This window comes from Ctenocephalides felis, unplaced genomic scaffold, assembly GCF_003426905.1.
Source record: "Ctenocephalides felis isolate EL2017-DRISC unplaced genomic scaffold, ASM342690v1 CF-g0.4_SCAFFOLD_01170, whole genome shotgun sequence".
Taxonomy (NCBI): Eukaryota; Metazoa; Arthropoda; class Insecta; order Siphonaptera; family Pulicidae; genus Ctenocephalides; species Ctenocephalides felis.
Genome location: NW_020537324.1, coordinates 53835732 through 53859336, shown reverse-complemented (window position 1 = coordinate 53859336; position 23605 = coordinate 53835732). Strand labels below are relative to the sequence as shown.

At 29.3% G+C, this 23605-nt stretch overlaps 2 protein-coding genes and 1 non-coding gene across 3 annotated transcripts in view; 1 reads left to right on the top strand and 2 right to left on the bottom strand.

Moving 5' to 3' along the window:
- Nucleotides 1–19178, bottom strand: part of LOC113367383 (ski oncogene) — a 74318-nt gene extending 55140 nt beyond the window's left edge. Inside the window, exon 1 of the mRNA XM_026608995.1 lies at nucleotides 19171–19178. Coding sequence (XP_026464780.1) covers nucleotides 19171–19178 — 8 coding nt within the window. The remainder of the gene's footprint in view (nucleotides 1–19170) is intronic.
- Trnal-aag lies at nucleotides 15922–16003 on the bottom strand. The gene has a single exon. It is a non-coding gene; the product is annotated as a tRNA-Leu (tRNA).
- Nucleotides 19179–21014: 1836 nt separating the features above from the next.
- LOC113367382 (putative ankyrin repeat protein RF_0381) lies at nucleotides 21015–22732 on the top strand. The gene is made up of 3 exons (XM_026608994.1): nucleotides 21015–21111; nucleotides 21262–21471; nucleotides 21714–22732. The coding sequence occupies exons 1-3, from the start codon at nucleotides 21015–21017 to the stop codon at nucleotides 22730–22732; spliced, it is 1326 nt and encodes a 441-aa protein (XP_026464779.1).
- Nucleotides 22733–23605: the final 873 nt, after the last annotated feature.

The window sequence follows — 23605 nt, the reverse complement described above, 5'->3', positions numbered from 1 at the left end:
AATATAAGCTAATTAATAAGTAACTTTTATAATATTCGTTCACACAGTGGATTATGTTAAACAACGCTTAAACAAATATTGTTTTCGCAACTTCACTCATCGTGTAATTGTGTTTGAAGATCTTCATGTAATTTTTTTACTTTTTCGCTGGCGATATAATCTCATTTTTTGAACAGCTGTAATATCTGTCTTGCCTAAAAAATATTTTCCATTTTAATAACTTCAAAGATTTATAGAAACTACGAATTTAGAAATAATTCCTAATCAATCAACTTACGTTTAGTGCATGGCATAAATGTTTAATATGTTTTATTATTTTCAAGGAACAGGATAAAATATTCTTCTGATTCAGGGATTTTTCATTAACTCAAGATTTGTACTACGATGTAACTTTAAAATGTTTATTTATCTATGCCGATTTCCTTGTGATATTGGTACGCATACAACGTTGATGCTGGTACGTATACAACGACAGATCTCTATTCACTTACACGACGACTAATCACAATTGACCCGTATTGAAATGATTTCATTGAGAGCGGATAAAGTACAGTTCGGGCGTAACGCATTTCCGTTGCATTTGTACGGATTTACACCCTAGTCGCGCCTAAAGAAGTTTTACTTCAAAAATGTGTTGGATATTTTTTCGCAGACATGATATGCACTTTTTTAACTACTTTCGAAATTTACATTGCTATCATCTCCAACAAAAAGTTCATTAACTTCTTTTTTTTAATTTTGATTGGTTTAATCCTTGTCACTTCTGACCGATAAGGGCATATTATTTAAATCACAACACTTTATATTTCGTCTTGAATTAAATATATGATCCTCTGGGTGTGTCTCCAATAATCACAAAATTCAGATTTACAATAAATTTATCACGATGGTCAGGGCTCTCTTTAGTATTAAATAGGTTGATACGGCTCTGCAGATACTTAATTCAATATTTCGATGCGTATAATTAAAACCGGGCGAACATTATTAATCACATTAGCGTGTTTGTAGTGTCGTTTGAGGTGGGACGCAACGTATGTTTGCGTAGACATCCGACACACGTCAAAGAGGCGTTCGATCCAATTTCCGTTCACGTGTCGCCGCTGCCCGCACTGACCGAGCACCGTAACGGGCGGCGGCAGCGACGGCGACGGCGACGGACGTCCGGATGCGTTTAAGGTGTACACGTAGCCGCGTTGCGCCACTTAGACAATCAGAAATCGTTAAGTACCAATTAAGTGTACTTTCATTGATGATAAAAATATCATTTAAACCACAATTTGTATTTTATATACAGTCGGTCAAGTAAGAGCGTGGTCGACTTTAACGACAGTTAATGAAAGATTTCGGTCTAATTCTTTCGTGAGCCAATAAAGTGAAGCTTTGTCCTTGATGCATGGTCAAAAAAAGTTTAGTTGCAATTGATCTTTTGAGAAAAAATTACGTTAAACGCCATGAGTGCTGAGTTACGCGTCGCGCTACGAGGCTGCGCCCTTTTGCATGCACCTAAAAGGTACCCAAATGTAGCAATCAGCTGCTGCTAAATATATGAGAAAGTTGAAGGCATTTGTACAGAATTCGATACACCTATATAAAGTTGCTAAAAATGTCGATGATTTTTCAGATCGTGGTTCAAATAAAATAAAAAAAAATAAGAACAGTGAATTTGTTTTTGCGGAATCCTGCTTTAACACTGCAGTAAGGACGAGAAAAATTAATGGCAAAATGTTTAGAAATATCTACAAAAGTATCTACAAAACTATCTGAACCTTTCTTCGTATTCATGATCTAAAATGGCGCAACTCAACGGGGAAGCCTCTGACGACTGAAAAACATGTGCTTCTTTTCCGTTTGAGCACATGATAATATTGTTAGAGATTTTGAAATTGTCATTTTCACTGATGAAAGTTCTATATGAGCATGTACTGCCCTCATCGAGCCGTTAAATTAAAATACGAGCCGTCGAACTAAAATAATCCGTTAAATTAGTAAAAAGCAGGCGTCGGAGATGCCAGGCAATTGTCGACTCCGGTGGTGACTGGACACATATTGACTAAAATTGCATCCTTGCTTTTAACGTATACAATGCATATATAAATATTAAAGTTTAATAAAATAATTATTTTTATAAATTAACCCGACCACGCTCTTACTTGACCGAGTGTATCTTACATAGGTTGAGATCTTGTTTAACACTCTTTTACTGAACGTTGTTTCGGTAGGGTTGAGCGGGGCTAGTTGAGCATAGGGGCAAGTTCAGCAATTGAAATATCTCGAAAACTATTCACCGTTCATTTAGGCATCATATGGCGGAAAGATATAGGTTTGGGAAAAATAAACATCCCGCAATCGCTAGTGGCCGCTGGACAAATGAGTAAGGCATTTTGTTTATTTTGAGACCAAAAAGTAAAAAAGTCATTCATCGCGAGTTTTTGTCTGGTTTAGTCAAATGTTATTTATTTTTAATCAGGTAAATGTTATTTCTTCCATGTAGTTATAGTACTTTTAATATGGACAGAGATTCTGGGTATAATTCTCATGGTTTTTTTATAAACTCACTTTTATTTTGAAACTCCAAGTTGGGGGTAGTTGAGCATAGTTGCTAAACTTGTTCTGTCACTAAGACAATTACCTTTAACTTCTGAAAATTATTTATTATTTTTAAGATTAAAGCTAAGTTTATGAGTAATAATATAAAAAAATAATGATTCAAAACAAAAAGACTGAATATAATGATAAAATTATTCCTAAGATACGATATTGTTTTGTTGATTCTACTTTTGGTTAATTATTCAAAGAAAATTACTATGAGTTTTGTTTTCTCTATAAATAAAAACTATAAATATAGAATTGATTATTAAACACTTATTTTATTTCATCACTAATCGACATTGAACCTGTGGTTTCATTATACTTTCTTATCGTTAGTGCTTAACTTGCCCCACCTAATGGGTACTTTGAGCATACTTGACTTTTTGCATTAAAACAGCTGTAGCTCTTAAATTTTACTTATTACCAAAAAATACTATTACGCTTTTGTTGAGCGACAAATTAATATCAAATCCATCACGCCATATAACAATTTATTGAGACTCATCATTGAGGAGCTACATCAGTTTAAGTAAAAATTTACCTAAAATTTAAGTAAAAGAAATACAAAACGAACCGGTGAAGATGAGGTGAATGTGAAAGATATCAGAGTAAAAAAAGTACAATTAGATTCTCGCACGTTTTATATAGAATAAGATCTCATTTGATACTGTTTTACTTATCCCTGTTTATGTATATTGTTCTTGTATTTCAGCTCGTTAATTTTTCCAAAATATGATTAAAATTGTGGAGGAAATAGATGAATTAGCAAAAATACCCGGATTAGATGAGGTGAATGTAGAAGTTATTTGAGAAATAGTTTAAAAGAGAGAAACTAGTCTATATAATAAGTGAGCAACTAATCTGTGTCAATTAACCGATAGTGTGTGAAAAAAAAATCTAAAACTTTTTAAGAAGAGCATCGTTTGTAGATCTATGACACAATGTATGAACCATTTTGTTGAAAATAATCCAGAATACTGATAAGCGTTTGAAAGACGCGGTGTTAATAGATGCTTTGTCGACTTAAATTATAAAATCAACGTATAAGAATAACACAAACTTCATTATGTCATTAAAAAGTAGAAAACGAAACATACTAAATGTCTTAGTTTTATATTTGTATTAAGAATAAGTTGGTTTTTTTTCATTAAAAAAACACTTATTGAATTTGCTATCCAGACAAATTTCTATCCATTTTTTCCTAAACCCGTTTTTACGTTTGAAAATAGCTCCGTTTGGTACTGTCTTGATACTTGGTACTGGCTTACTCAAATTTGTAAAAACATTTTAAAATCATCGAAAAAATATTTTGATTAAATAACCAGACTATATAACAAAATATAGAATAAGATCTTAAATTAAAAATTAAAATGTTTCATAATAAAAATTTCTGCTTATAAGAACCAGTAATGCAAAGTTTCTTTCGATATATGAAATATATTTGAATTGATTTAATACATTTTATCAATTATAAATGATTCAAAAATTAAATTTTAGGTGAAGACTAACATTTAGTTTTGTGTGTTATTATATTGCTCAAATTAATATTTTTAACTTATCTTTTCTTTTATTAAATAATCTCAACTCTTTCTATACAGGATACTTAATCCATGATTACTTTCAGCTATAATGTTAAACATGTTAATCGCCATGTTAGTCATAATCATTATCAAATACAGTTACCATGATTCATGTAAAAAAATCTTATATTAATGAGTTAAATAAAATAATGATATTAATATTATATATATATATATAAGCATACAAATATAAAAGCAAATTATATATATAAAAGCATACAAATATCTAGTTTTTTAGTATTTTAAATAATAAAGTAATTTTAAAATAATCACTATAATTTTTTCTTCGCGTAATTTTCTTGACCTAATCCTTCTAGAACGGAGTTTAATTTAATGATGATTTTAAATAAGGCACAATGTGCCACGATGCCCCATATTTATTTAGAATTGTTTGCCGTAACAGGTCGATTAACATCAGTTCACGGATTACGAGTGAGGATCCTCCGCACGGGCGTTCGTTTCCAATTACGCAACATGAACCCCCCACACTTGTCTATCTGTTCCCCCATACGATCGCTCTTTAAACCAGTGGATGTTTCAATTACAAGTGACATTTTCAAAAGTACGTGTATTTGCGAAGACTTATCACTTGGATAAAAAATAATAAATATATAATTTGATGATTATAATATATGAAATAAAGCAATAAATATGAAAGTTATCATCTGAAGATCATAAAAAGTCATTATAGATAACTACCACAATCGTCTCATTATAACCCCATTTTTAAAAAATCAATTGTATATCAAATATATTTTATTCAATAAATTATATTTATTATATTATATTATCAGACTTTATAAAAGAAAGTTGACAAAAAGTTGAATGTAGTTTTTCGGTTGCCAGAACTATCAGACAACGCGAAACAATGAAAATAAAATATATATCGCAAATCTTTCTTAAACAAAACCAGAGTGCTTGATAAACGCTATGAATTACACTATTAACTTAATTTTATATTTTCGATTGATACCAGGCTTAATTTGAAATCATATTTATTGAGGGGTAAAACATTAAAATACTTTTGGCTCTACTGGACAAGTAAAACCTGCTGCATAATATTGTCATTACCACTGCCCACAGGCCGACGAAATATTTGTATAGTGCAGGTCTGTCATTTTTCACATTGTTGTAATATAAAATTGCATTATTATTATCGACTAATTTTAAATTTCATATATATAATTTTACTTCCAATTTATCAATCTTTGATAATTTGTACCAATTTTTTGTGATTGTAAAATTAAGTTATCTTGATTAATGTAGAAAAATCACACCTGGGGTTAGATGAGACAAATTAGTAAGTATTACAATGAAGATAACTGTGTGGAATATAACAGATTCAATAAAAGTTAACAATAACAGTTGAAGTAGTTGTTAAGTCCTCAAACAACATCAGCATCCTTGATGAACAATTGGTATTACTCTATTAACTACATTAATATTATATTTTCGATTATACAAAGCTTGTAATTTAGATTTTATACTGAAATATCTGGTATCATATATTTCCTAACATTCATATATTTCATTAAATTTATCTTTAGTGTGAAATAAAAAGCTTGTTCCAAATAGGTGTGAGTGGAATTTTAATTTAAGTCAATTGCAAAAACTTTTCGAAAAATTTATATATATATATATATATATATATATATATATATAATCGACTTAACCAAAATTGAATTTAACAAATTTTAAACTCATTTTATTCCAAGTTTTAATAATTTTTTATGTTTAAACCACTTTTTGAAAGCCTATAATATTTCAAGATGTTCATTAGAACCATGATCTTTATACTTATACAAAGTTTCATCAAAATTGCCAAAACAAACACTTTCATACGCACACATACTTTCGATTTTTAGAAATCGGATTTTCTGGCGAAATCATAAACCTCTACGAGTATTAAAAAACAGTGGAAACGTGTCAACACATAGCACCAAATATGATATGAACAGGATAAGGGAAAAAATTTGAAACCAATGCAATATAATATCTGCAATAACCAGCTATGTGCAAAAAGGATAAAGATTATCAATGAACCAAAATAATGAGTTTATATTCACAATATACCTCTTCAGATTACATTCTACTTTAATTGAAATAAATTATTCATAGTACCAATTAATTGTAGTTACATTTGAATGTTTTTTTAATTAAAGCCCTGTTTCGCAAACGATATCCTTCAAGTACGCACTCGACGTGAAAATTTTAGTTAAAAGGTCCTGCGACATAACTTTACCTTTTCCATTGTCTTGTGCGTTAGGACTCGTATTACGTTCGTTATAAATGTATGAACTCTTAGGGCCGAACAATGCAGAACGGCGGCTCGCTAAACTTCGCAGATTAAACAACAACTGAGAATGACGCAGAGTTTAAATCAAATCTCTGGAATTGTTAAATTAAAATTTAAATTGAATTCGTACACTTCCAACGACATCTTGACTCGTATTTTGTCTCTCAATGAAGGAGATGTAGGTTTGTAGTTATACGAGTATATTAAATGTCGTGATTCGAACTAGAATTTATTTATAATACATCTGAATTGAAAGTTTACTGTTGTATTATCACTATTTATATAGCATAGTTATTATTATTGGATAATCGTGTTTTTTTCCTTCTCACATGAAATTTCAATTTTTTATATAGTGTTTTTATATTCTAATTTTTAACAGTAATCAGAACTTTAGTTATATGAGCTGTTGTGTTCGAACTTCCCCTTTTTCGCTGTTTTTAAATAGCAACACAACTGTTGACCTACTTCTATTTAACAGATGTTTATTACTAGAATTTATCTAATAACGATCATATATTATTTAATTAGATACACTATTTTTTAACTTCCCGTAGGGCAAGTTATAGTAATCGCAAAAAAATCGAAAATGAAAATTTTTGCATTTCTCGACGTTTCAAAAGTTTCTGAATATTTTGGCATACCTTAGAAAAAATGGATGTATGTGTGTGTGTGTGTGTGTGTGTGTGCGTGTGTGTATGTATGTGCGGATACAAATTTTCGTCGACGATTTCGGGAACACCGATCAACTGATTTGAATTTTTCAAAAAACATTCGATTTGTATTGATAAGGAGACGTGCTGATTAGTTTTTGGCGAAGTCAGGTCTAACCGTTCCGAAGATACGGGGCAAAAAGTGCCGAAAACGGTAACTCAGTTTTTAAGAGAACGGAGCGTCCGATTTTAATAATTCAAAAAACATTTTACTTGTATTGACAAGGTGAAGAATTGATCAAATTTTCATAAAGGCAGGTCTAGCGGTTTCGGAGATCTAATGAAAAAAGTATAAAAAAATGCCATTTGGCGGTCAAAAATGATCATTAGACATATGCACATCAAATTATCAGATATTTTATAGAGATTTTAACAATAAGTATAATTTTGGTTCACATTCCTATGGGTTCCGTACCAATGTTTACGCGTTAGACGTCGACGCGGCGCTTACGCAGTTTGATATTTCGTCTTTATGCAGTTAAAGCAGTACGATTGCTTTGAAAAAAAGTTTAGATCTTTCAAAATATGTCAAAATAAAGAAAACATTTTTAAAAAAAAAAATTAAAAAAAAATTATTTTTTTTCAAAAAGAAGTAATTTTTGTCAAAAATCTTATTTTTTCGAAGTAAATTTTTTTCAAAAATGTTAATCGTTTAAAAAAAAAAAAAAAATTTTCGTACGGGAAGTTCCAGCAATTTGCCTTAAGGCACGATGCCTTAATTGCCTTAAGACAGAATTCCACTTACAGCTAGTTATATTTGAATTGCAATGAAAACTATGTGTTCCATAATCTGTTTCGATGAACCCTCCTTAACCTAGTGTTTCTAGGCGACCCATCAGTGGTTGACCATTCTCTCTCTGATAACATTATATCAGATATTTCTAATACTGATGTGATTATATTTTGCAATAATGCTTTGAAAAGCTACTTACACTTTATATCACAATTGAGATCCGTAATCTGAAGTAAAAATCTGATGTAGCAATATCAAACTGCTTGATATCAAACCTGACCAAAGTGAGTATCGAACCCGTAAAACAGTAATTGACAATCCACGTTATTACCACGGATGCTTTGCCAGCTCGACTTGAAATTTCCTCGACTATTCTTTTTAACTCACTGCAAATCTTTGTTCATCATTGATTTTAATCCATGTAAAATATAGTGATCATATTAAATGCAAGTTATTTTCATATTTCAACGTTTAGATATCATAATATTTGCAAAGGTTTTAAATGGTATTTATTAGTCATTTTTCTTAGCGCTGAACATCTAAAAGTCTATAACAAAGATTAAAATATTAAAGCAAAACTGGTAAATATAGAAGGAAAAATCAATCTTTTGATAAATCATCAAATTTTCTAAGAGCCTGTTTCCAACGTTTTTAAAAAAGAAATTAATATAAATGTATTTAATTTTATGATTTAGACAGAGTGAGTTCTTACTTAATATATAAACAGCTATATTAAACCTAATCATTATCAGCTACTAGAAATCATTATCAGCTACTAGAAATATGAAATAAGAACGTAGATTATTAAATATCTGTTTTATTTTGAAAAAAAAAACATTCAGAGTTGAAAGGACTGAAAATATCGATCTTTCTGATGTGTATTATGCAATACCACAAGATGACCACAAGTAATTGTTCTCTATCTTTTTAAAAACTATTCGAAAGCAGTGATCATTAACAATAAACAAATTGTTTATTAAAAATTGCTACGATGAAATTTATAGTTATAATTTGCTCGTATATCAGTCAGTTAGTCAAGAGATTATATCTTGACTTATTTATAATTATTTGCAAACTGAGACCAATAAAAAAAATATTCTTTTGCTATCCAAGCAAAAATGTTAATATACTTGTTATTTGTTACTACTGATCAAAAACTTTAGCCAGGCGAGTTATAATTCCCAGATTTTATCTGAATTGCGTATTCACTAAAAACGATTAATACTGTTAAGTAATCTGGTATGTAATAATAACTTACGCACCGAACTATAAAATATAATACGATTACTGTAACCCAATGGGAGTACGCAGAATAATAGAAGATAATCCAATAGTCAATATTTCCCAAATATGTAGGTATTGATAACATCAAAATCATTTTGCTGCTTAACAATGATTATTTTTACAGAGTCTAAATTTGTATAGCGTGCACTAGATATAATAAAATATCAGGACACTCAGGTTTCTGACATTGATTTAATAATAAGGGAAATACGGACAAACTAACATGGTGTTTTGTTTTTTAACTTCCCGTAAAGTAAGTTATAGTAATCGCCAAAAATTAAAATAAAAAATGTTATATATCTTTACGTTTGAAAGGTTTCTGAACATTTAAGCATACGTTAGAAAGAAATGAATAATTAAAAAAACATTAGATTTTTATCGATGGGAAAAAGTGCTGATTAGTTTTTGACAAAGACGCGGGTCCAGCTGTTTTGAAGGTACGGGGCACAAAGTGCCAAAAATGGTAATTCTGTTTTTGAGATACCGGAGCGTCCGATTTGAATGATTCAAAAAACGTGTTATTTGTATTGACAAAATAAAAAACTAATGAAAAAAAGTAAAAAAATGCCATTTGGTGGTCAAAAATGATCATTAGACATATGCACATCTAATTATCAGATAACTTATATATTTTAATAATGAGAACAAATTTTGTTTACATTTCTATGGGTTCTGTACCAATATTTAACCGTTAGACCTTGCAGTTTAATTTTTCATCTCCGCGCATGAAAAAAAGTTCAAATTATTTCAAACAATTCAAAATTCTTATAAATATACATTGTTTTCCAAGTTTTTTAAAAAAATGAATCTTTTCTAAAAATTATAATTTTGGTACGGAAAGTTCAAAAAAATTGCCTTAAGGCACGATGCATCACTAGTTAATGATTTTTATTTATTTAATGATAATCCAGTCTCAATTGTTTTTACTTATTTTAAATAAAAAAGCTGTATTATTGCATTGACTACCAGAAACGTTAATTAACTAGGAACTATAATAACATATTTTCGGACAAAATGATATATAGGGCAAGGACATACTAAGATACTGATTTTTAAGAAGGCAATTTACAAAGAAGTCGTTTGATCCTCTTTGGCAAATGACACATGACCCTAAAGGGAACAGTCACACATTGTAAAAAAAGACCTTCGGAAAAGAGATGACTATAAAAGGTAATTAAAATTTGTTTTTTTCTGGATTAACCCTCCAACCCTATTTATAAAATGATTATTATGCTATTAATTTTATTATTATTTTAACAGTATCCTTGAACGGGTATTCGAATGCCTTTATCTCTTTACTTTATCAGTTTAGTAATTGGATAAATATAAAGAAATATCTACTTACATTTTGATAGTTTTGTTGTCCAGCTTAAACTAGAAACACTCACTTGGACATAACAATTTGAAAAACAAATGTTAATTAAATCACTCCAACATAACACTCAATTATTTTTTCTTATTAACTTTGACAATAATTTTCAAAAAAGTTAATTTGTATATACGTCTATATTATTTCCATACTAAAATGTGCTCAATTCATTCTTAAATCCAAACCATCCCCTAGTGACGTGCGCGACGCGTTATTTGACGTGTACTGACTTATACCCCGCGATATAAACACAGCCGAGAACTCGTTTCGATGTAATTGCAAAGCCCGTATGAGTCGAATTGAATAACACGCACCCCCGTCTAAATAAGCGTCACAACAAGGGCGGGCTGACGTTCTCAGCGGGGTGAAATTCTGACTACAGTCTGCCGGAAAGCCAATCGAATAACAGCTGACTGTTTCAGGGTGTGGCTTAGGGTTGAAATTGCGACATCTGGTTGGTCGTTCTACGGGACGTTGGAAATTGATTAAAAAGGCGCAAGTCACATGGACCACCTACCCCTTCGTCTACGCCGTGAGAAACTGGAACGGAGTTATTACGAGAATGTAATGACAGTCGTCTGTTTGCTGTTGGAATTAAGTCATGTGTTTGAGTTGTAATCCTACACGGTCTAACATGTAATTTTCTTACACCATTCCTACTGGTAAAATGTCTTCAAACATAGGGGTTCTACTACAACAATATATTTATTAACTATAAAGATTAAATCGAATTTATACTAATTTTTTCAAGGTAGATCAGTAAACGCAACTGCAAATACTATGCTTATCTATTGAAAATCATGTCATTGATGTCCATAAATATTAGAGAATGGGTAGTACTGCCCTAGGGCAGGTCCATGAACTGAGTTTTTAAATAAATTTCAACTCGATTCAAGTAAGAATAGTGTGAAATCATTCCCATTGTCATTTCACACCGCATTTTCAATATAAAACATATTTTGATCTATACTTTCAAGGGAATATGAATATCACTACAGCCTATTGATATGCATTGTATAATAACTTTTGATTTTGAAATAAATGCAAAAAAAACTTGTAAAACATACACAAAAAAAAAAAATTAGAATAGAGGGGGACTTAAAGATCTGCGGATAAAAAGGTCCAACACCTATATCTCAAAAACAAGTAAAGTTAAGAATTTTTTAACAACAATATTTGAAAGTAGAGAGGAAAAGATATATAACCGGTACGACTTTGGTATCAGGAGATAAACGGCGGTGTTTGAAAATCTATAACAAAAGTTTTTTTTGTTGTGTGAGCTCTTGTTAAATTAACGAAACCTTAATATAATTTTTAAGTATACGCGATTTAATTGTTTTTTAAAATGCATTGTTAATTTTCAGTTAGATTCAACAGCTTTTTTTCATATATAAAACTCTATAAAACCTTACACGTGGATAGGGTTAAAAGGTCCAACTGAACCTTAACCCTGGTAAAGGTGTAAACAACAAAAATTAGTAAATAAAAAAGTAAATTGAGTTTACAAAACAATTTTCCAACAAATAAATTAAATAAATCGTCAGTTCAACTTTGCTTATATTATTATATTTTTAAAGCAATGCCAGATCAAGGTTCTATACATTGTTATCTCTGTAAAAAATGTGCCCATCAAATTTATATTTTGCATTGGTTGAATATTGTAGCTATTACCCTGTAAAAAACCCTTTAAAATTCAAAATAAGGCATCGGTTCTGTTTTCCCCCTGGCCGTCCAATTTTATCCTATTTATGGGGTAAAAAGGACCCGGTGACAAAATTTTGAAAAACAGCAAAAAAAAGTATTTCTACAATGATGCGAGTGAACATAGGCAGATAGTTATTTGTTTGATATGTGTTATTCGTTGTGATATTAATATTGGTTTGGTTATCACAATATAGTTGCTTAAAGTCAAATTGAACCTTTGTGCTTCGTACCCTATCCTACTCAATGTTTGAATAATTCTTTTATAAATCGGAATATAGTTATTTGTTGCTTGATCACTCTTGATGATTATCTTTTCGAATCATCTTTAAAAAAAATCTTATCATTTTATTTTAAGACAAAACTTTTTCTAATTTTAATTATAACTTTGTTATTGATTCGGTTAGTTATGTATCGTAAATTTAAGTTCTGATAACATCCAAATGAAAATAATATTTTTTAACAAGTACCTTATACTTTCCTAAGACTGATATACAAAAAAGATTATTGAAAAATAATTATGATATACCCATCATAAGTATTGCAGCATTTATTTATTATTTTATATGTGAATTTCCACTCGCGATTTGGCATCCGAGTGGAAAGGGTTGAAAAATTAGAAAAACGAAGACAGTACAGTGAATCAACAATATAAGTGAAAAGCATCAGGACATGAAAATTTCAACATAATTCATTTTAATTCACTACAATAGAAATATAAATATAAAATTATAAATATAATAATTTATGTAATATATATATATATATATATATATATATATATATATATATATATATTTAATAAAAATATATCTTTACTGTTTAATCTTGCAAGCATTTAATCCCTAGTACTGAAATTAGATATTTGCAAATGTTTGAAAAATTGTATATGAAATATTAAGTATAAAGTATATATTTTTCATATAATTAATAGCATTTATCAAATTAATTTATTGACTGTATATTTGTAATTTAATTTCAGTTCGGCTTTGATCACCAATTAAATAATTTTAATGTAATGAATAACATAATGTAAAATTTAATTATCATTTATTAATATTTGTCAAACAGTTTCTATCCGATTCATCGCGTTTATGCACAGTGATTTGATTTTAACTATACCGAGCAATGCATGTATCTGAATGCATTTACTAATTGCATATGTCTAATTACATTAGCCTGTTCTGTCCATATGTACTTATAGCTTACTTTGATGGGATATTGTGACTGGAGTATTATTCGATAATTAATTAAATTGCTTACGAGATTAGCATTATTACTTATGCGATGACGATAGCAAGCATGTATATATTTTGATTTTCTATCAACATAAACCCCAAAATCAATTGTTTATTAAGTACCAATTTGGGTGTCATACGATTTAGAATGACTTGGAACATGGAAAAACAACAAAATTAATAAATTTGGCGTCAAATAAATTTTTCATATTAGTTATGGGTGCAAAAAGAATAAATCTGAAAACTATGTCCAGTAATGCAGTTTTTCACACTGATGATAGTGCAAAAAGAAACTAGATGTAATATTAAGGAAAGCTGCATTAACTTTCAGAAACTTGTAAAGAATAATATTTTATAATGATATCTTTTGAATTTGAACTCTACATCATACAAATATTGAACAAAGTCGCAAAAAAAATCAATAATGAATTTCGAAGAAATGATTCGGAGTTCCTTAGAAGAAGGCGAAGCTTACAGGTCCTCGGGTAAAAAGGTCCATCAATAATATCTCAAAAACAAACGAAGACAGGAATATTTTAACAACATTATTTGTAAGTAGAGGAAAAAAGATCTCATTGGCCATCTCAGATCTCATTGGCATTCTTCTTAGACATCGCTCTCAAATATTTAGCTTATAGGAATTCTTATGTATTTCTGATTGCTGAATAAAACAGAGTTAAAAAAAAAAACAGCCATCGTCTCAAATCAAGCAATATCGCTATCTGGAGATAAATGACCTTGTTTGAAATTCTATAACAATAGTATTTTCTTTCGTTGTGAAAACTGTTGTTTAGTTTATGTAGTTGTTTTATGAGAAGTAGTATCAATTTTAAATTAGATTCAACAGATGTTTTTATATAAACTCTATAATAGATTGCAAGTGTATGGGGTAAAAAGGGCCTGGTTACCCAGGTTACCCTGGCGAAAGCATATAAATAATTGGTAATTAAAAATGTAAATTTAGTAATCAAGCCATATTACAAGAAATAAATGAAATTAATAGTTATTTCAACACTGCTGATGAATATTTCTGACAAAATACCAGATCAAGGTTGAATACAGTGTTAATTTTGTAAAAAATGTGCTCATGAAATTTATATTTTGCATTGGTTGAGAATATTGTAGCTATTATTTTGCTTTAAAATTAAAAATAAAACATTGGATCTGTTTGCCACTTGCATATGGATAAGATAAAAAGTACAACAATTTTTTAAAAATAGAAATAAAAATAAAACAGAAAAAAAACATATTTGTACAATGAATTAGCTGAGAGTTTTATTAACATATTCAGAGAGTTGTTTGTTTCATAATTGTTTTGATTTTCACAATAATTGCTCAAAGTCAAATTGAACCTTTGTCTCGCAAAACTAATCAATAAGAGTTCATAACGAATTTCTTTTAGGCTTTTAGTTTTTTTAAATCAGTGCAGCCGTTTTAAAAAACTTATCAAATCCAAATTTTTATGTAAGTAATAAAATCATCCACATCCATTACATTAAGGATGTAATTAGTAGCAGAAGTTCAATCCATCATTCCAAGCTAGAAAACCATCCAAATCATCTTATAGCACCTCTACTTATGACTCCGTCTACTATAAGGTTGAAGAGAAAAATTCCTTTGGACTTGACATAACATAGTGAGCTGCTCATTGGAACAGTTTCATGGATTAATTAGTTTATATTATAATTTTACCTTTAGTTTTAATTATGTTATGAGTTATTATTATTATTATTTTTTTTATGTTATTTTTTTTCTTTCTCTTTTTATTTTAATTTGTTATATATTATTTTAATTATATCAGCTCTGTAACTCATAGAGTCATTCTGACTCTGATTGTTATAATTAATAAAATAAATAAAAAAAAATCCAAATTTTTAGAAGAAATACGGAAAATAAACAGAAAAAATCCATTTTATTTTTTCGTTAACATATTTGAAACAGATCACTTGGTAACTTCTTGGTTATTTTGATCTAACAGTCTATTTTGGCTAGTCTACTTGGATGTTCAGTCAGTCTATTTTAAAATTTCACTTTTAATAGAATTTGTACATTTAAAATGTGTAGTATTATTTATTATCGATTATATAATAAGGTCATACAAAAATATTATTATATTTGATAATTCACACTTGTCTACTAAAAACACTTTACAATATTTGTATAAAATTTTGTTTATATAATAGATTGATATTGCAGTAGCTGACCATGGCTAAGGTCAGCTACAATTAACACATCCATACATTACATTTCGACAAATCATGTTAGTGATTAGATATGTTGAACATAATTGACATTTTATTTTGTTAACGTAAAAGTAAATTTATTTATCAATAAAAACTGTTTATGCCATTAAACCTTGCTGAACATTATTTTAAATTCTAAAAATTGTTCTTATTCTTTCATTCTCGAAAAAAATAGATTTGGCAGCGGTGGGATTCGAACCCACGCCTCCGAGGAGACTGGTGCCTTAAACCAGCGCCTTAGACCGCTCGGCCACGCTACCGCTGGGAAACCAGTATCTAGATTTCGAGACAGTCGAGAACTGACTATTTTAATATAATAGTGCTATTAGGTCTTTAGAGCTGATCTAAAAATATCTAGTGTTTACAGTTATTACTAACTAACTTCGATTAGTTTTTAAATATATTCTGTATTTACTAACTTCCCGTAGGGTAAGTTATACGAATCGCAAAAATCGAAAATTAAAGTTTTTATATATCTTATCAAAATATACGTATATTTTTATATACGTTTCAAAGGTTTTTGAACATTTTGGCATACCTTACAAAAAATGTATGTGTGTGCGTATGTACGTATGCTTCGATACAATTTTTTGTCCATGATTTCGGGCGCACGAATCAACCGATTTGAATGATTCAAAATTAGTTTGCTGTTTAGTTTTTGGCAAAGGCAGGTCCAGCTGTTTTGAAGATACGGGACCTGAAGTGCCAAGAATGGTAATTTAGTTTTTTCAAACATGATTACTAGACATATGCATCAGATGCTTTTATAAAGATTATAAAAATGAGTACAAATATTGTTACATTTTTTGGGTTCAATACCAAGATTTTTTAAAATTTTCAAAAAATAAACAAAGTTTTATACTTCAAATATAAATTTTAAATTTACAATTCAGTTCAAAAATGTATGTATTTTATATGCATTATAATAAAAAATATAGCCTCAGATGAATTCGTCACTGTATAGTGTATATTACATGAACGATATATAGTAGTAATTATATTTATCTATTTAATTGTTTAAAAACAATTGTTATTAATCATAGATCAATATTTATTGTTTATCGTGTTTTCCTCGAATATTTCATTCTGGTACGGAAAGTTTCAGCAATTTGCCTTAAGGCACAATGCCATGCACTACTAGTTATATTCTATATTTATTTATTCTGTATTAATCCTTCAAAAGATAGGATCTTCGACTAATCACTGGTAATGATCAGATAATTCGTATTTTTTCTAACGCCTACAGTTTTTATCAAAATACTTTGCTTGTTGTCCGTTCCTGGACAGTTGTAAAAGTTTAATAAAAAAATATATGTTCAGTTTAGAATTAACAATTAATATCGCGTTAAGAATATCCTTACCAAGAATAGACAATAATATATATATATATATATATATATATATATAACAGCAAACTGTTTTAAAAATTAAATAAGAAATAGCTTTTATTTCATCAATGTTTCGAATATCAAAATATAAAAATTCTATTTTATAAGCTGCTAAGTGTCAATTGTTAGTCAATTGTAACTTATACCCAATTATAAATATAATTTACTTCACAGAATGATTTTTTTTGTTAATACACAATAATAAAATTATATTAGGTGTGATCACTCTGCCACAAAAGAATCCAAATTGACAGATGTGTTAATGATAGTGCCAATTGTGGTTTACAGAAGGGATCAATATATTGTGCAATTTGCTTGGGGCGTGAATATGGTACTGATATTATTTATACTGACAATAAGAAGGTAAATTTCAAAAGATTTTTGTAGTTAATTGTAAATAGAAATTATCAGTGATTTTCTGCAGCCTGATCAATATACTTGGAAAACTGTAAAGTGTAATAAGAAGACGTAGTGCATTCTCAGATTGATAATAGGACTAATTTGGCTTACTAGATATCTAACAAATGATTATAATTATTGAAATATTCATTTATGAAGATAATCGCTATAATTCACTTTATCTAAATATGACAATAACTAGGTGTAAATGGTATTTTCAGTAAGTCATTATAGTAAGTTCACCTCGGAATTCTAGATACCCAGCTGTAAATTTGTATATTGACACTAAAAAGTTGTCTCAAAACTACATATGGCAGGGTGTACACATAAGCTTAATTGACTGGACTATTTGCTTTAAAGCAACTTGCAAAATATAGATATGTCCAAGAATAAGATTTGGTCATTTCTAAACATGTGAAAATATGTTTTTAAAATTGACACAGCCCAATATCCCCAAATTTTTTTTTTTTTTTAAATAAACTATTTTTTGTAGGTTTGTAATATTTTAGAATGTTTCTTAAGACCATAAACACTATCACCACGTAAAATATCATCAAAATAGTTTAAAAAAAATTAGTAAGTCCAACCAACTTTTACCAAAAAGTAATCAGCAGAATCGCCAACATATATCTTTCAAAATCGGTTCAAGATTTCTGAAATAAAAACATGCAAAAAAAATTTGCACTTATCTGCTAATTGTAAAGAAACGGTTTGACTGAAAGTGTCATCATAGAATTTCATCGAAAGGCCTTCAAAGGGTTCAGTAGTTTTTGAGAAAACGTCGAAGAAATGTCAATATTTTTTCACATACATATACATTTTATGATTTTGGGGTCAAACGATTCAGAATAACTTGAAATACCGAGAAAATATAAAATCAAATTTTCTGGCAAACTTCCTTCGTGAAGTGCATGAGACATGTCTACTACTTAATATAATAAATCTTTTAATTGAATGTTAACTTTTGTTAAATAGTTAAATATATCTTAAATATTTCAATAGCATGCAGAATTGAGTTTCAAATTAGAAATCATTACATCAATTCTGAGTAACTAGAACATACAGAACTGTACGTTTTTAAATAAAACATATTTTTTGGTTGTTCACATATCCTCAGTGCGTGCAACCCCTCGTTTTTTGTATCAATAGATTTGATCGCACACCGAATATAATAACATAACATTGACACAGAATTTCTACCAGATATTGGTATTGTGATTGAGTTATGTTCATTTTGCATAAAATAATTATAGTCAGCCAAGTGTGAACGAACAATCCGAATTACGTTGGAGAGACCGCGAAACAGTTGATATTTTGAATTGCGACGCTCCGCTGGAGTTGATATTTAATTTTAATGACAAGCAGTATTTGCATAATCAAATCACACAGTTTCGAACTTATTTATTTTGATTATAATTTAATTTCAATTTAATATTTGCTTGGTGGAAGTCGTGAGAGCAGTGGTTATGAAATGGAAATGTTGGAGAAAGAAATTATAGTCCTTATTACTGCATATTAGAATATTACCACCATACACTTTAATTGATTAAAATTGTATATGCATGTAATAAATATTTTTTATTCCTCGTTTTATTTTCTTAGAATCAGACCAATAGTCAGATATGATTTTTTTTAATTACCAGGTCATTATAATGTTTTACGAACAATTTCCCATTTGCAATGAATTAGTGCAATAACAGATCAAATATCAAGTTATAGAGTAGGGTGGAGCACAAAGGTCCAATTTAACTTTCAGTAAATATACTGCCTAAAATCAAATAATCTTCAAAACAACACATAATACGTATTAAATGAACAACTTTCGTACTATGTTCAGTAAAATTCTCAGTTAATTATAGTAACGTATTTTTTACCATTTTTCTAAAACTTGCCATCTGACCTTTTTTACTCCATAGCCGGGGTGAAATGGGAAAGCCAGAGGGCAAATAAATCCAATGTCTTATTTTTAAATATAGAAGAATTTTGCGAAAAAATAGCTAAAATAAACAACCAATGCAAAATTAAATTTTCATGGGCACTGTATATAACCTTGATTTGGTATTTCTTTGCTATTTCAGAAATATTCATCAGCAGAATTGGAATGACTATTAATTTAATTTATTTCTTCTAAAACTGCTATTTACTATTTTTTATTGTTTATGCCTTTGCAAGGGTAAAGGTTCAGTTGGTCCTTTTTATCCCACCCTCATGTAAGCTTTTAAAGAAGTAACATAAAAAACAGTTCTGTCCAATTTAAAATTAACAGTACTTCTTATAAAACAAATAAATAGTGAATATTTAAAAATTACATTTATGTCTCGTAAATGAAACCACAGTGCACAAACAAAAACTAACAACAAAGAAAACAGTTTTGGCTAATTATCTCCTGACAGCGCCCTTGATTTCAAGTGATGACTGATCACTTATTTTTTACCCTCTGCTTTCAAATATTGTTGTTAAACATTCCTAACTTTGCTTTTTTTTGAGATATTAGTGGTGGACCTTTTTACCCGCGTATCTTCAAGCATTGATCTATCCTACTAGAAATCTTTACTATAGCGAGAATATTTTCTTTAATTACCCTTTTACTGACTTATTAGTCAAAATTAATAAACAAATTATTGCTTTTATATTTTATCGATGATCTTTATTAGGCGTGAGTTTCCATAAAAAACTTTATCAATTGCTGACAATATTTTGTAAAGCACAATAGCTTTGACTATTTTTTAACGAAATTTATAACAATTATAATATTCAAAAAAAAAATCATTACAATTTAATGGAAGTTTTAAAACTATTTTTTCTATCTATTTATATTTAAACTACTGCCAAACATAAGAATGATATGCTGAAACAGTACATTATGGATTAGGATATCAAATGCTTGATGTATCAATGATATACATAAAATGGAAAAAAACTTTTTTTATTCTATTTACAGCAATCAGAACTTAGTCGTTCAAGCTTGTTGTGGTGACTTTATTGACGTGGCTTTAGGAGGAAAACCAACAGTTGGGTCTTATCTCATTTGGATGAATTTATTATTAAAACAACTATAACATTGATGACTTTATATTAATGCAATAATTATTGGAAAGCATATTGATAATTATATTCACAAGTGAAAGCCAATGCCACGGCTGCGTGACATCAGCCTGTCCGATACGGGTATTGGACCTGATTCTTTAAGTTGAAAGCTCATTAAAAAAACACTAGTAACCATTAATCCACGGTTAAGTATTAAATACGTTAAATTATCACGTTGTATTTTTGACAGTTTGTTGGTGGTTCTTGGTTAAAAAGCAATACGTAAGATATGAATCCATACTTCCGTATACAATTGAAGTTCACAATATTGTTAATAAATAATGGCAGTAACATTTATTCAGAAATTTTAAATATATGTCAAAATTAGCTTTCTGGTAAAACATTTCACAAGTGTCAATATACAAAATGATATTTTTTTAGTTGATTGATGTGTAAAATGGAGAAACAATATACATTACATGCAATCCATGATAATGATGAAGAAAGAGTACAAGAAGGGTTACGTAAAATTATCACATATTTCTCAGATATTTGTAAAAATCATGACCACCATCAAAATGCTATAAACTGGACCCTGTTCAAAGCTGTAGAGCATAATAATATTCGAATGATCAAACTTATTCTTGATGTTCAGTGCGATCTACTTGCATAAAATGAATATGGAAATACTGCATTATCTTTAGCATGCTACAAAACTGAATCACTTGATATAATTAAAGAATTATTGGATCGAGGCGCTTCTGTGCATACTATTAACAAGCGAGGAGAAACCCCTCTCATGATAGCATGCGCATATTCAAATATTCATGTTGTGAAATTATTATTGGAATATGGCTCTGATCTTGAAAAAGTTGACAATGAGAATTTGACTGCATTATGGCATGCAAGATGGAGTAATAACAATAATACGTATAGTAAATGAAAGTTGTTATGTTGAAAGTTTATGTGAATAATAATACAACCGTTTATGCAGAAGGATAAAAACAGACTGACTGATTATATATTCTTTAACTAATGACATTCATTGCAAACATTATTAACAATCACTTGTTTTACAAAAAACAAAAGACAAACATATATACATAAACATAGTAGACACAGAGCGTTTAGTATCAAACTTCAACACTCTTAAAAGCTGGTGCCAAGAATATTGTACCTAGTGCATTAGATGCAGTGTTATTAAATGATATCGATGCATTGATGGAAGCTATAGACAAAAGTTGCGATTTAAATGAAACAGAATCCAGCGGCGATACTGCTTTACATAATGCAGTACAAATGAGATATAATAAAATGGTTATATTGTTATTGAATGCAGGTTTTTCAGTGAATATTCAAAATTCTTGTGGAGATACCGCATTACATTTGGCTTGCGTACCGGGTATTTCATCAGAAATTATAGAAATGTTAGTGAAAGCTGATAAAGATATTGTTAATATAAGTAATTACCGTGGTGCGTATCCAATTATGGAAGCTAGTTATTCTTGTGATTTAAAAATTATAGATATTTTAATAAAAGCAGGAGCTAGTTTGAATGTATCATGTGATAATCATACTGCTTTATGGGATGCTAGACTTGCCAATAAAATGGATATTTACCAAAAATTACTTGAAGAAGGCATAAACCCTTTGCTTGGTGGTGAATTTCAGTATTATGTACAATTTTTGTTCAATATGTGGTGTACTGATTCGGAAATGGTAATTAAAATTTTACACTCGAATAAACATTTGAAAACTACAGGATTTGTTCAAATTGCTTCAAATCTTAGATACAACTTGGATTATGTGAAAGAGTTTGTCCAAGCTTTGAGTGATGCTGGAATTCACGTGCATTTTGTAGACGATTCAGCTTATAGTGATGCTGGAATTGATATACCTTTTATAGAACGCCCAGTTCAAAGCTCTCCTTATGCTTTGACTATATCTTTTACAGATGCTTCTGAAGACCTAATATTCTGGTTAGCATCACAAAGTTGTGCTATAGAACCAATTGTTTCGAATGAGTCAGATAAATTCAGTCTTAAACACATATGTAGAACATTTATTCGAAAGGCGTTATCCGAAACTGTTCACTCAAAGCATCAATTTGATTTAGCTTTGCGCCAATTAGACTTGCCTATTGATGTGATGTTATACATAAAATACTTGAAATAATAATAAAGGATATATAGTTACAATTATGTTTCTTCTCAAACAACTTGTTACATTTAAAAATAATAAAGAATTGATTTAATATCTGTGGGAAGCAATATCATTCTATATCGATATTTTATTTTAATATTATAAACAAACTAGTTGGTATTGGTACTTTGCCTTAAGGCAAGTTACATGAACTTCCCGATATGTGCAAATAATCGACTTAATCCATGATAGATAAATTAATGTATGAGTAGTTAAAAGTATTCGAAATGGATTTAAAACACATTATTGAAAATCGAACACGCCAACCCGGTCGGAGTATTTTTTAAAAGCAAATTTTCAAAAATCAATAATTTTTATAATTGAACCAGTTTTTTGTTGGACTTTATTTGTTTAATATGTTCATTAAGACCAAGTACTCTTTCGTTATATGAAGTAAATCATCTAATTTTAATTTTAACAAATGTCAAAAGAACTACTCATTTTCTCAAACTTCGATAAATTTTTAAAATTAAAATACTTGTCGTAAGGCCGTAATATTTCAATAAGTTCTATAAGACTATGATATATATCACCAAAAAAAGTTCCATGAAAATCAGTTTAAATTTTTTTTCAACAGTTAATTACAAAAAAAAACGGCTCGGTAGATTTTCACCTAAAAGTAATCAGTGTCATTCCCAACTAATATCTTTCGAACAGTTTTTGATTTTTTAAAATCGATTCGGTAGTATGAGCTTAAATGTGAATAAAAAGTTTACCACTTCTTTCAAATTACAAAGAAACGGCTCGGCCGATCGTCGCACAGAACTGAGCAACGATAATCCTCATCGAGATACATCAAATGGTTTTTAAATTTCTGAAATCGGTTCAGGCATTTTTGAGCAAACG